At 42.9% G+C, this 12,691-nt stretch overlaps 1 protein-coding gene across 1 annotated transcript; it reads left to right on the top strand.

The window, feature by feature from the left end:
• Nucleotides 1–10,208: 10,208 nt before the first annotated feature.
• LOC147424319 (uncharacterized) lies at nucleotides 10,209–11,540 on the top strand. Its single transcript, XM_086500482.1, has 2 exons — nucleotides 10,209–10,471; nucleotides 11,069–11,540. Exons 1-2 carry the CDS (start codon nucleotides 10,355–10,357, stop codon nucleotides 11,162–11,164), a joined length of 213 nt encoding a protein of 70 aa, XP_086356608.1. The 5' UTR covers nucleotides 10,209–10,354; the 3' UTR covers nucleotides 11,165–11,540.
• The last annotated feature ends 1,151 nt before the right edge of the window (nucleotides 11,541–12,691 follow it).

Raw genomic sequence — 12,691 nt, 5'->3', positions numbered from 1 at the left:
TCCAGAGCTAGTTTGGGCTCCAAGCCAAAACCAATTTATTCCACCTAGCTCAGGAAGGGGGGATTTCCATGAAGCTTCTAGCTCCTCATGTAATACATCCATAGAGGTAAAAGCTTCTACACACCCTCCACCTACAATAGTGGACCTCCATGAAGCTACAAAGGAATCCACACCTTCCAGTGTTCAAGAATCACCTGATGAACCACTTCAAGTTCGATCCTGGGAGAGTAACTTACCACCCTTGCAACTCGACGAGGCACCTAAGGTAATAGAAAACTACTGGCAAAAATCTTCACCTATAACAACTTGGAACAACTGGTTTCAAAGGGTGACGACATCATTTCAAACGGTATGATCTACCCAAGGAAGGGGGGAGTGTTTGTGGACCACCATTATTCACTTGCTTCCCTCTCAACCTTTCTCCCTGACCTCTTACTCTCCAATCTTAGGGAATGTATACATAAAGCCTTATACTCACAAAAACAAGATAAAAAAGTAAAAGAGCAAGAGCCATAACACAAAATCATAAAAACAAATTATGCACAAGAACACGACCCTTGTAACATTTGCACTCTAACCATCATCTATTTGCGTGTACAGATATGGCTAGTACGCTAGAGTCAACTACTCCTACCTTGGGTGAGAGGTACCCTCGTTACTTTTCACAAATATTTCACATGGTCTTTCCAGTGCTTGCATGTGAATGGGATTTGATAGATACGCTAGCATGTGAGAGGAATTTTGAGGAGTTAGAATGGCTGATACGTCTCTTGACCACGTCTGATCCATACTTAGTAGAGAGTGTTTCTCCCATTGCACAAGCCTACCCTTTTGACCAAGATGACTATAGGCTTCTAGTGACCTTCTTAGTAAACATGGGCACCTATGATGAAGAAGAAAATTTACAGGACTACACGGATGGCACATATGGTCTCATGGATGATGACTTTGTTTATCTCGACGACGAGGATAGGGGTTTAGCCTTAGGGTTTCCCCCCAACCTCTACAATATCCTATTCCCTTGACTCTCTAGGGGGAGTGCAAATAATTAGGTTAGGGTTCCTTATGTTTTTTGTTGTGTTCAATAAGTGTTGGTACCTTTTCCCACTAATGTGCCTCCTGGAGGTATTCCTTTTGTTTCCTAGTGTGTACAGGAGCGTGTTGCTATTGATAGGATTTGGACCTTCATGGAACCTTTCTCTCGTTCACACTTCAGATCAAGTGCGACCATCAACACAAACAGGTGTTTTTTGTCCATTAGCATTGCCCCTATCTATTTTGCATCCATGTTTGTCTGCTTTAATTGTGATTGGTAGCCTAATATTCATCGCATTTGCTTAGTATCAAACATTTAATTCAATGTAATTTTTTGTCATAATCACTTGTCTAGGTTTAAAAATCAAGCAGTCCGACTAAGCTAGTTTGACCAAGCTAGGTGTTAGAAATCTTCTCTTAATACCATGGGGAATGCCTTCCTAATAAGCAATGGTTACTTAGGTTCTTAATCCAATTTAGGCAGCATTGTGTGAAATGTACTAGGGCTTTCTAGTGGGCTTGACCCTATTGACCTTTAGCTTAAGTATTATAAAGGGAGTTTACTAGTGTGATGAGCCTGGGGAGGTGTATCAGAGTTATATGACCCCCCAAAACTACAAAATTAAAATGATGAAAACAAACAACACAAAAAATATCAAAGTGCCACAATGTAAAATTTTAAGCTGGAAGAGAAATCCCTGCTTAAATTGGTACTCCACTCACATGTATCGCCTATGGTACTAGAGCCCTAGAGGTTCCCAGTGTGGGCGCTTTTCCTTGAAAAGCAAAAAACCCAAGGCATACAAAATAAGCACACACATCAAAATTGAATCACTGTGAAAAGACTTTGGGGGGTCAAAGCAAAGGTAATCAGTCAGGCGATGATTTCATGAGAAATTCCTTTTATCGTAGCTTAACTACAAGGTCCTCTAGGTATAGCCTCTAGTCAGCCCTCGAACATGAAATACTTGGCTCTCGCGATTAAACAACTTAATTAACCAGAGAAAATTAAGAAGCTTACCCATGGTATTAATAGTCGATCTCTAGTGCCTTTCGACCATTAAATTAGCGACCCCAGACTTGTTTAATTTTTTACCCTTACATCTGTTTATGCATTTGATTACATTGCAATTTAATGCTTATTGCTGACAAATTGTTTAAAATTCTGTTACCAATCAATTGTCTGCCTAAAATTGCATATGCTTTTTAATCGCTTATGAGAATGCAATTACTGTGCAATGTTGTTTGATTTTGCAGTGACTGAAGAAGGCTAAGGACATTCATCTCAAATGCTCTTCCACCTCGACCAATGAGCTTCAACTCAATAGCTTCCGAGGACGGAATCTACATCAAGAAGGGGGGCATGTTAACCCTCACGGCTCACGGACACCCTATCACCTACGAGACGGACGTTGTAACCTACGGTGGACATTGTATTATTTATTTGGTAGAGTCAGGTACCGGGCTTGTCGGTCCAATAGGAAAAGGGTAAGAGTGATCGCTGATGAGAGGGGCACTCTAACTGGGACATTCAAGGGATTAGTTGGCTAAGCATGGGTGCCCAAGTGTGAATGGGGTGAGCTCATATAAAAACCAACTAAACCTAAAATTCACTCATTCTCTCATTTGTGCAATGCAAGAAAGGTGCTCTTGCTCCATCTCCTTGTGTACTAGTGTGTGTGTGTGTGTGTGTACTTGAGAGAGAGAGAGAGAGAGAGAGAGAGAGAGAGAGAGAGTGTGTGTGTGTGTGTGTGTGTGTGTGTGTGTGTGTGTGTGTGTGTGTGATCGAGCATTGTGGTGGCACGACGGCGGTGAAGCGGTTGAGCGCTACGTAGCGGCGTCTCCTTCTTCTTCGCGGCGAGGAATCCTCCACGGCAAGAGCATAGAGCGGTGAGTGACACACCATTGCCCTCTTTTGAGCTTACTAGTTAAGCTAGTTGTGTGCTTGGAGCCGTCTGTGGCTCGCACACAGTGTTAGGCAAGTCCCTTGCTTCAACAGTGCGGCAAGGAGCGCACAGTATCACATGCGCCCGAGCGGTTTGAGCCGGTTATACACCACATTTTGGTCACTGACAGTGGAGAGCCAACCTGCTACAAAGAATCTATACAAATGGAGGATAGCGTTAAGTGGGAGCAGGCTATGCAATCATAATACAATTCGATTGTGGCTAATGAGACATGGGATTTGGTTGAATTACCAAAAGGCAAAAATGCTTTACCTTGCAAGTGGGTATACAAGAAGAAGTATACAGTGGAAGATCCTGAGCCTAGATACAAGGCTCGTCTAGTTGCCAAGGGTTTCAAGCAGCAAAAAGGTGTCGATTTTGATGAGATTTTCTCTCCAGTAGTCAAGATAACTACACTTCGCACCGTGCTTGGCTTGGTTGCTATCCAGGACATGGAACTTGTCCAAATGGATGTGAACACAGCATTTCTTCACGGGAATCTAGATGAAGATGTCTACATGAAACAACCAGAAGGATTCGTATGTGAAACCCAAAAACCAACGAGGACAGAATTGGTTTGTACACTGAAAAAGGCACTCTATGGCCTCAAGCAAGGTTCAAGGCAATGGTATCAAAAATTCGACAAATTCATGCAGTCTCAGGGTTACATTAGAAGTCAAGAGGATCATTGCTTATACACAAAAAGGTTGAACGATGGTTCTTTAATCATCTTGATCTTGTATGTAGATGATATGCTTATCGCAGGCAAATCAATTGATGAAATCAATCAGTTGAAAAAGATGCTAAGCACTCAGTTTTCCATGAAGGATTTGGGAGATGCCAATCACTTTCTTGGTATGCACATCAAGAGAAACAGGCAACGTGGAATTCTTGAATTATCTCAAGAAAAGTACATTCACAAAGTCTTGCAACGTTTTAGTATGCAGGGGGGGAAGTCATTGAGTACCCCAATGCAAGCATACTCCAAACTTAGCAAGGAAGACTCTCCCAAGACAGTGGCTGAGAAAGAGGAAATGGTGAAAGTACCATATTCTTCAGCAGTTGGCAGTTTGATGTACGCTATGGTAGCCACAAGACCAGCCATTGCACATGCAGTGGGAGTGGTCAGTAGGTACATGGCAAACCCTGGCAAGAAGCATTGGGAAGCAGTGAAGAAAATCCTCAGATATTTGAAAGGTACAGCTAGCAAGTGTTTACGCTTCGGAAATAGTGATGCATCTATTGTAGGTTACACGGATGCAGATTATGCGGGTTGCGTGGATCGTAGAAGATCCACATCTGGCTATGTGTTCATGTTTGCTGGAGCAGCTATCTCTTGGAGATCGTGTCTCCAAGATTGCAGGTCTTCATCTACCACTGAGGCAGAATATGTTGCTGCGTCTGACGCCAGCAAGGAAGGCATATGGTTGGCTCGTCTAGTGGGAGATTTGGGCATTCACGAGGTTCCAGTACTACATTGTGATAGTCAGAGTGCCATTGCTTTGGCAAAGAATCCAGTGTTTCACTCAAAGTCGAAACACATAGAGGTCAGATACCATGTCATACGAGATGCATTGGCTGGCAAGCGTATCGAGCTTGTCAAGGTTCACACTGACGACAACCCCGCAGATGCTATCATAAAGAGCTAGCCTCGGAGCGATTTACACATTGTATAGAACTTATGGGTGTAGGATGAAGCCTCGGCAATGCTTCATCAATTTTGTATAGACTAACTATACTAATGCCACTATTGGCCACTATGACCTTCAAGTGGGAGGTTGTTGGAGTGTAGGCCAGGTGGCCGTGGGAAACCACCCTTGTACACTTAATTTCCCCTATTCAATATAGGGAGAGAAAGAGGAAGAGTTGACTGCTCTTCTCTTTCTTCTCCACTAACCCACACAGTGGCTGCCTGTGCATCTCCCCCTTCCCCATATCTCTTCTTCCCCTCTCTTGCACACACTCCGCACGCACACGCACACTCAACAATAGCTATATGTGGAGTAGTGCACGCACGATGGATGTTCTTCTTAGAGAGGTTTTTAAAGACTCAAAGATTTTGTGCGGCTACAGTCTCAACCAGAGGCATGTATGGCCGAAGGGTGGATTGTTCAAGAGGCATTTGTTTACATATCAGAGTATTTGGCACAAGTTGACCCTTCAATGCCTCGCATGTGGTCAGACGATGAAGATGCAAGGATGACTTCACACTTGACAAGTGGAAAGGGGAAACTACTTAACATGGATATGAATCTATCCCGAGTGGTCGATAACTTTTGCATTCTCAATGCAAAGATTATGACCAAGTGGGTGGACTTGTGGATAGTGGCAAAGGCCAGGCGTTTGCAAGAGAGGGAAGCATGGAAACAAGCACATGGAGGAAGGAGGGCACCCCCAATGCCTAGACACCTTGCATGTTTCCCAGATCTCATTAGTGCAGAGTGGATTCATGAGAGAATGACTAAGGCAAAAGCGCACGGAGAAGACATCACCAACAAAGAATGGGAGTATGCACGAGGCTGCGTACCAAAGGTAGAGTACTCATATACCTAAACCATATTGTCTCGCATTTCTTGAAATTATCTTTAATATGTATTTGATAAATTAATATATTTTTCTATTTTGTAGTGCCTTTCCTTTAACTCTATGTGGTCAAAGGGTCGTCACTTTCGTACGCACCACATTGACGAGCGTAGAACCACCATGGATTGTGCCATCATGGGCAACTTTGACACAGACGGTGATGAAGCCAGGTACTGCGGAACTATTGAAAGAATACTAAAGGTTAATTTTAGAACCTTTCATAACTTCATCTTCGAGTGCAAGTGGTTTGCAAATGTGTCTAGACGACATGAGAATGGCCTCTACATGGTGGACTCTAGTGTGCATCACACAGGGAGGTATGACGATTTAGTTTTACCGTGCAATTGTGAGCAGGCGAGTGACATGTACCTTTTTTTATTTTTATTTACTTGTAGCGTTAGTTATACCAATGTTACTCACTTTGAGCTTCTATTTTATAGGTCATCTATATCCCAACAATCCACCAACCAAAAATTTGGTCCGTAATTCCCGTAACACCTCGGGGGAGAATCATTTTTTTCACTAATGAAGTGGAGACTATCTTCGACCCTCTTCCACCTCCGACTTTGGATGAGGTGGAAACAGAGGAGAGGGAGGTCGATGAATCAAGTCCGGCGGCAGCAAGTCTTAGTGAGGATGATTTTCATGATGATGAAGATGATGAGATGGAGGATGACAAACTCGAAGATGATGAAGCTGGCAATGCATCCACAAACGAAAATTCTGTTTCTCTCTTTATTGATTTAGGAGCCATGGGCTTAGAATTGGATGATGCTTCATGTAGAGATCTTTTGGAAGATGATTCATAAACATTTTGCAGTTATGAAGTTTTTTGGTCGTGTAATCCATTCACCTCTCTCTCCCTCCTCTTCCTCTCTTTAGATTTGAAAATATGCACAATTATGTTAATCAATTGACAATGATTATTTTAGTTGTAACCAAGTGTAATCTTATGTCCCCCGCCTCCTTCTCCCCCCTCTTTCTCTTTCTCTCTCTCTCTTTCTTTCTCTTCATTTTTATATTTGAAAATTATATACAATATTCTTTAATTTTTATTGAGAGGACGGAAACACCAAAATTTGAATGGGGGGGGAAGGGGTTAAGCCAGAATTTGAAAGTTTAGGCGCTAAATTTGGGCAGCGGATATAACGACGGTAATGAGCGCGATAATAACAGCGGATAAAGTCACGGTAATACTTTAAACACAAAACAAAAAACCCCCCACCCTCCTCTCTCTTGTTTCTCTCATTGAATTTACACCTTCTCTCTACAAAACGCGGTAAAACAGCGAGGTAAACACTTGGAGATTTTTCATAGTGCATCACCCACAGTCGTTGGGCTACTAGCTCTGCAGCCGGCGTCGATCTCTCTGCAACAGTTGTCATGGTGCGCCCTTTGGCAAGCCCCTGCAGAACCCCTTGGCGAGCTGCACCCGATAGCTTTGTGTGCAACAAGACCTGAACAGTATCTCCAAGTTCAACTACCTTACTCAGCTCGTTTCTGCAGGCGCAACAACTAGTTATGGACAGCATTATGCCACTCCAAGTATATTATCTCATGTAGATTCAACAACCCTGTGCCCTCGGCCATCCTTCAATGTTCATGGAAATGATATGCACCAGGTCCCCATGCGTACCAATTCTAGTCTTAATAGCATGATCAACACCAACCACAACCCCAACCGGTGCAAAGCCTACTTTCGCCTTCCCCACGTAGCGATCATAACAGCTTTGTGTGCAACAAGACCCAGTGGCTAGCTGAACAGTATGTACAGCTTTGCAGGCGCAACTAGTTATGGACAACATTAGGCCGCTCCAAGTATATAATCTCATGCAGATTCAACAACCCTATGCCCTCTGCTATCCTTCAATGTTCATGGAAATGATATGCAGCAGGTCCCATGCCAAATCTCAAGATTCACACCAATTCTTTTCCGCGTAGTTTGCATGTCCAGCAGTAAGCCGGGCAGAACCGAAAAGGAGTACCAGAGACCTTTCAAACCCTGGTTATATTTCGTAGATCATCAAGCTGGAGATTTGTTCGGATGCTTGCCGACATGATGAGCGTTCTCAAAGATCAGATATTTCGTGCGATCAACCAATGGCAGAGGTCTTTTCTAGTGCTACTAAAACAGAAGGTATCAGATTACAATCGAAGATCAATTGGCCTAATCTGAAGTCGAATCACCAAAACTCATTGCCTTCGCAGGCCCGTTCAACACATTTTTCTGCTGATGCTATCAAGGTGTTGGCGATGCAGACGGAAGAGGCCGAAGAAATGGAAATAATAAACGTCGAAGTGGACATGAGGACAGAAAAGCTTAGCACAGGATCTATCACACATTAGCTTATGATGGTTATCCTCAAGTAATTAAGCCAGCGGCTTCAGTGCTAGCTGCTTGCACTTTTAGCAGAGAGTGTGAGGGGATTAGTGGCAGACATATCAATGCTGAGGGAAAGGCATTGGGAAATATTGCCACTAGTGCAAGTCATGGTCTGAGGAGCTGTTGACTTCAGTCGCACTCCTTGTCCAACTATGTTGATAGCCTATTTGAAAATTTGATGAGGCAAGCATTTCAGAATGACGATCTGCAGACAAACAAAAACATCTCTCATGACCAATTCAACGAAGAATATGGTGTCCGTGGGAGTTGGGTGATGCTGCGATACCGAAACGAAACGAAAAGCAACGCCATGAAAAGCTTATTTTTGGCGTTGACCGTTGATGGCCTACGTAAATTTCCACCTGGTTTTTCTTTATCACTCGAGTAGGCTAGCCGTCAGCCCTCATCCCATCGTAAATCAACCCTCAGTCTGCAGGTTGCTATGGTTGCAGATCAAGTTGCAAGCTCGGAGTGCCGATAGTGCGGTGCACACTCGGGATAGTCTTGTTGAGCAGATTAAGTCGATTAACATGTTGTGAAAACACATCAAGAGGTATGGGTTAAGATCATATCCAGACATAATCACCTACGCTTGCATCTTGAATGCATGTGGCAATTTGGAAGACTCCCAACAAGGACAGGGACAGGAAGCTGTGGGCTGTTTTCATCAGATGCAAAGTGAGGACATTTCACCGTATTCCTAAGAGCAAGGACAAGAAGCTATGGGCTGTTTTTATTAGATGCAAAGCGAGGGCATTTCTCCATATGTAATCACCTATGCTTCCATCTCGGTGTGCATGGAACAACGGCAAATCCATTGTCGAATCTAGGAAAGAAGCAACGTTTGCTGCACAACACGAGTATAATAATTTTTTGATTGGACTAAACGCCGATGCTAAAAAGAAGGATTCCTACAAAATCAGCAAGATACACATTGAGCCCACTATTCACACATTTAAGGAGTACATTGGTGAGTGCGTATGCCGAATGTGCTACCCTCACGAAAGTACAAGAAGTACTTGATGGGCTTCCTTTTCAAAATGTCATTACTTCGAACTCCTTGATTGCATGGTATGCTCAACATGGCTCTGGCAAGGAAGCACATTGAATGCAAAGGAAAGGCTTCTCTCCAAATGTAACTACGGCCTTACACAAGGCATTGACATGGGTAAGAGAATTCAAAGTGAGAGTGCTAGTTGTTCTGTTGGAGATAGATGTCATGCTTGGTGGTGCTTTGTCATAGTCACAAGTGACGCGTCCCAAGGAGTGGGGACGGGGCTCAAATGGATTTTTAGTGTTAAAAAAGGATGTGTATTTATCTCTTAATGCGTGTTTTGTGTCTGGCAGGGAGGACATATATTCACAACACTGGAGGTTTCAATTGCACAAGCGCGACTCCATGTCGACAACACTACAAGGTTTGTTATTTGTATCCAACAGCCCATGACTATACATTTGCTTGCACGACACATAAACGCTACGGGACATGGCACGGCTTCCGTTTCTTATAATTTTTGGAGAGACCACAATGCCAACTCTCCACCATACTTTTGTATGGCACCTCTGCTTGACGTGCACTGTATACTTTGCAATTTCAATTTGTGACGTTTCATTGCACGAGGATATGTTTAACTATTCACATTGCTTTTTTGTAGCTTGAATCAAACATTGTCCTCCGGCTTGCACAAATGGATAACATTCGTACATGATTATCAGGTCGGTAGTATAGTTTAGATTTTATACTCTATTTATGGTTTTTGTATTTTTTGAGTTTGTATGTTTTTCTCAAGAGTGCATGCTCAATTTCGATCATCGTATCCATATACCAAATAGACATACATATCGTTTTGCACATTTGGCAATTCAACCTATATATTGAAATAAAGGAAAATTGACTACGGTTGATTGAGATAAGATGGGTGTCTCAAAGATGGTTCCATGGTTTAGAGACTAAATGGTCGATATTACTAGATTGAATAGTGCAATCTGCAAACAACTACCAAACTAGGTTAGCTTGCAACCCTTTTGCTCTATTCAATTATCCTCTTTAGTAGCCCAATTTCCTATATGGAGCACTATGGGACACAACTTGCGTTTTTTCAATGCTCATCAAGTCCCAAGCTAAGCTATGATTGGTGCCTATCAATTGGTTCTACTCATTTTCTCGAGTCGCCACAACAAAACCCAAGGCGACAGCAATCACACCCAGCTAACCAACTAACCAGCTGTGCTCTCAAATTATGTGCGGCAAAGGCCCACCAAGCAAGACTAGTTAAATGCTAATGTGCAATTTGCCCCCTTAACTAAGAAGCTAGCACTGCTCCACAGCTTGTTAGAATAAAGAAGCAAAGAGGTCTAGTCTTGCAGGGTAGCGAACCCTCTGGCAACTCTGGTGCTCAGGCCTACGATGGCAGCCCTCGTGTCGCAGGACAAAAGACGTCATAGAGACATCCCAGGGGAGGAGGTTTCGATATCTTCTACTCACTACCTTTGTCTTCTTTGTGATGGCGCAACCTTCTTCAAGGTGGGCATCTTGCTAGCCTGCAATTTTATGAAAGTTTAAGAATCGCATGCAGTTTTACGGAACTTTTCTTGCGATTGTTAATCAACGGTGGCTGTAAACATACTGACCTCGGAGCGTCCCTCATTGGACTAATCCTCAGTAGGAAGAACGACAAAGCTGAGGAGGCATTTTCTAGGGAGATCATCTCTGTAGCAGCCATCATACTAGCCTTGTAGTGTGTCGCTAAGCTTGGCGCTCAGTGGCAGCGACGGAGGTAGTTATTACCTGGGCCAATATCATGCCCTTCATAGGGAGCCTTCATCATCTAATTTGCTCTAGATCTCTTGCAAAGCTCTCAGAGAAGTATGGCCCTTTGGTGTTCACCAGGCTTGGCTCCAAGCCTATTATGGTTGTCTCAAGCCTGCTTTTTCTACACTCCCATGACAAGGCCTTTGCTAGCCGAATGCTTCATGGAACCTTAGAGTGTTTCAAATATGGGCAATAGGGAGGCTGGTATTTTCAGCATATGGTTGAAATGCATTAGCTCTACACATTGCAGCTCTTCACAGCAAAGAGAGTCACCCAATTTCTTTCCGTAATAAAAGAAAACATCAACAGGTTGGTGGAGGAGATTTGGGTGTATGCAAGGGCGAGCCTAGCCTACAATGTGATATTTTGCTGCTCATGGAATGGGTGCCCTTCTACGGATTATGACGTCGTCAAAGGGACGATTGATGTTGCTTAAGGACATTGTCTATTCCAGTCAGTTAACTTGGAACAAATCCAACTCTGAGGAGCTATCCTAGTAGCATCTGCAAGGGGTGATGTTGTCGAATCGACTCTTTGAAGTGCTTCAGATTATAGACCAGTAAGTACTTTTAGATGATAATCAAAGGGTGGGGCTAGATTTGAATAGATCAAAGAGCTTGATCCAAAAAATATAATATACATAGGCAATACATGTATGTGGGATTGATTGTTTTGATTAATGCTGCAAGGCCACCCTCCATGATGATTGTATGATGCAGTGCCTTGGTGAAATACCATATTTTTCCCTTGTGTTCTTAATATGAATTTGGCTCTCATTCAAAAGACCTGATTAATTTCATGGATCCATTGAAAATAGTATGAATACAGATCTTCCTTGGAATTTCTTTTTCGGGTATATACATGTGCTTTCATGAATACATGACAGTTTGCATACATTTTCAACCAGGAACATAGCGGTTTCTTCATAAGTCCATGCCAAAGTCTTGCATAATCCACATGCCTACGAGATGCAAAAAGGGGCATCTCCGATAGAACGCTTATCAACTACTTGTGCTCCTCATGCCTTTTGGTAGTGCTACGAGCTCGATAGACATCCTAACTACCTTGTTCCCTAAGCATGCACCCTTCTCAAGTAGCCAAGGAGTCTAATCTACAAGTGGAGTACATGGTTATCAGCTTGAAGTGTGGAAATTCCAAAGTCTAGATGATGGCGTGAAGATGTCTAGAATTCACTAGAAGTGCTAGAATTCAACACCATTTGATAGGCTTCTAAGGATTTGATAGGCTTTAAAGGATGTCTAAAATTGCTCTGCGACGTAGGTTTCATTCTTAATCAACCTCTTTACAAAAAAATATTCCTTTCGTGAGCTTCTGCATTCTAAAGCCCCACCCATTTAAAGATGTGCTTTTGAAGTAGCCATGGTGGTACTTTTGTGGAGGCCATGATACCAAAATTGACTCTTTGGCAGGTGTTTTATTTACATCCCACAACCATGGTATCTCAAGTTGACATTGCACTTTGCAACTTGTGCTATTGTAAAGCACTCTATGAAGCTCTATTCGTCTCCTTGTAAACTGCTGTCTATTGGGATGAAGGCCACTATGGCTGGGCAACTGCTCGATCGTCCATCCCCTTAGTAACACCGATCGCTAATGCACATCATTCTATACTCTGTGCATAACAGCGAATAAGGAATTGCATGATTGTTATGCATGTTCTCCAATAGATTTTTGTATACTCCTCTCTCTCTCTCTCTCTCTCTCTCTCTCTCTCTCTCTCTCTTTGTTACATGTGGATCTCGCTCGGTTTTTTCATTCGCTCGGTAAATTTGGTTTGTTGCTTGGTACGACTCGGTTTTGAGTTCAAGACTCGTCACATAGATCTATGAGGTCTCTTGTGATTGTTCCTACAACATTCAAAACATCCCTCCTCTTCTCTTCTCTTCTCTTCTCTTCAACAAGGTTGTCTTG

This window comes from Adiantum capillus-veneris, chromosome 25 (genome assembly GCF_014529385.1).
Source record: "Adiantum capillus-veneris isolate H3 chromosome 25, ASM1452938v2, whole genome shotgun sequence".
Lineage (NCBI taxonomy): Eukaryota > Viridiplantae > Streptophyta > Polypodiopsida > Polypodiales > Pteridaceae > Adiantum > Adiantum capillus-veneris.
This window is presented reverse-complemented; position numbering and strand designations above follow the sequence as displayed.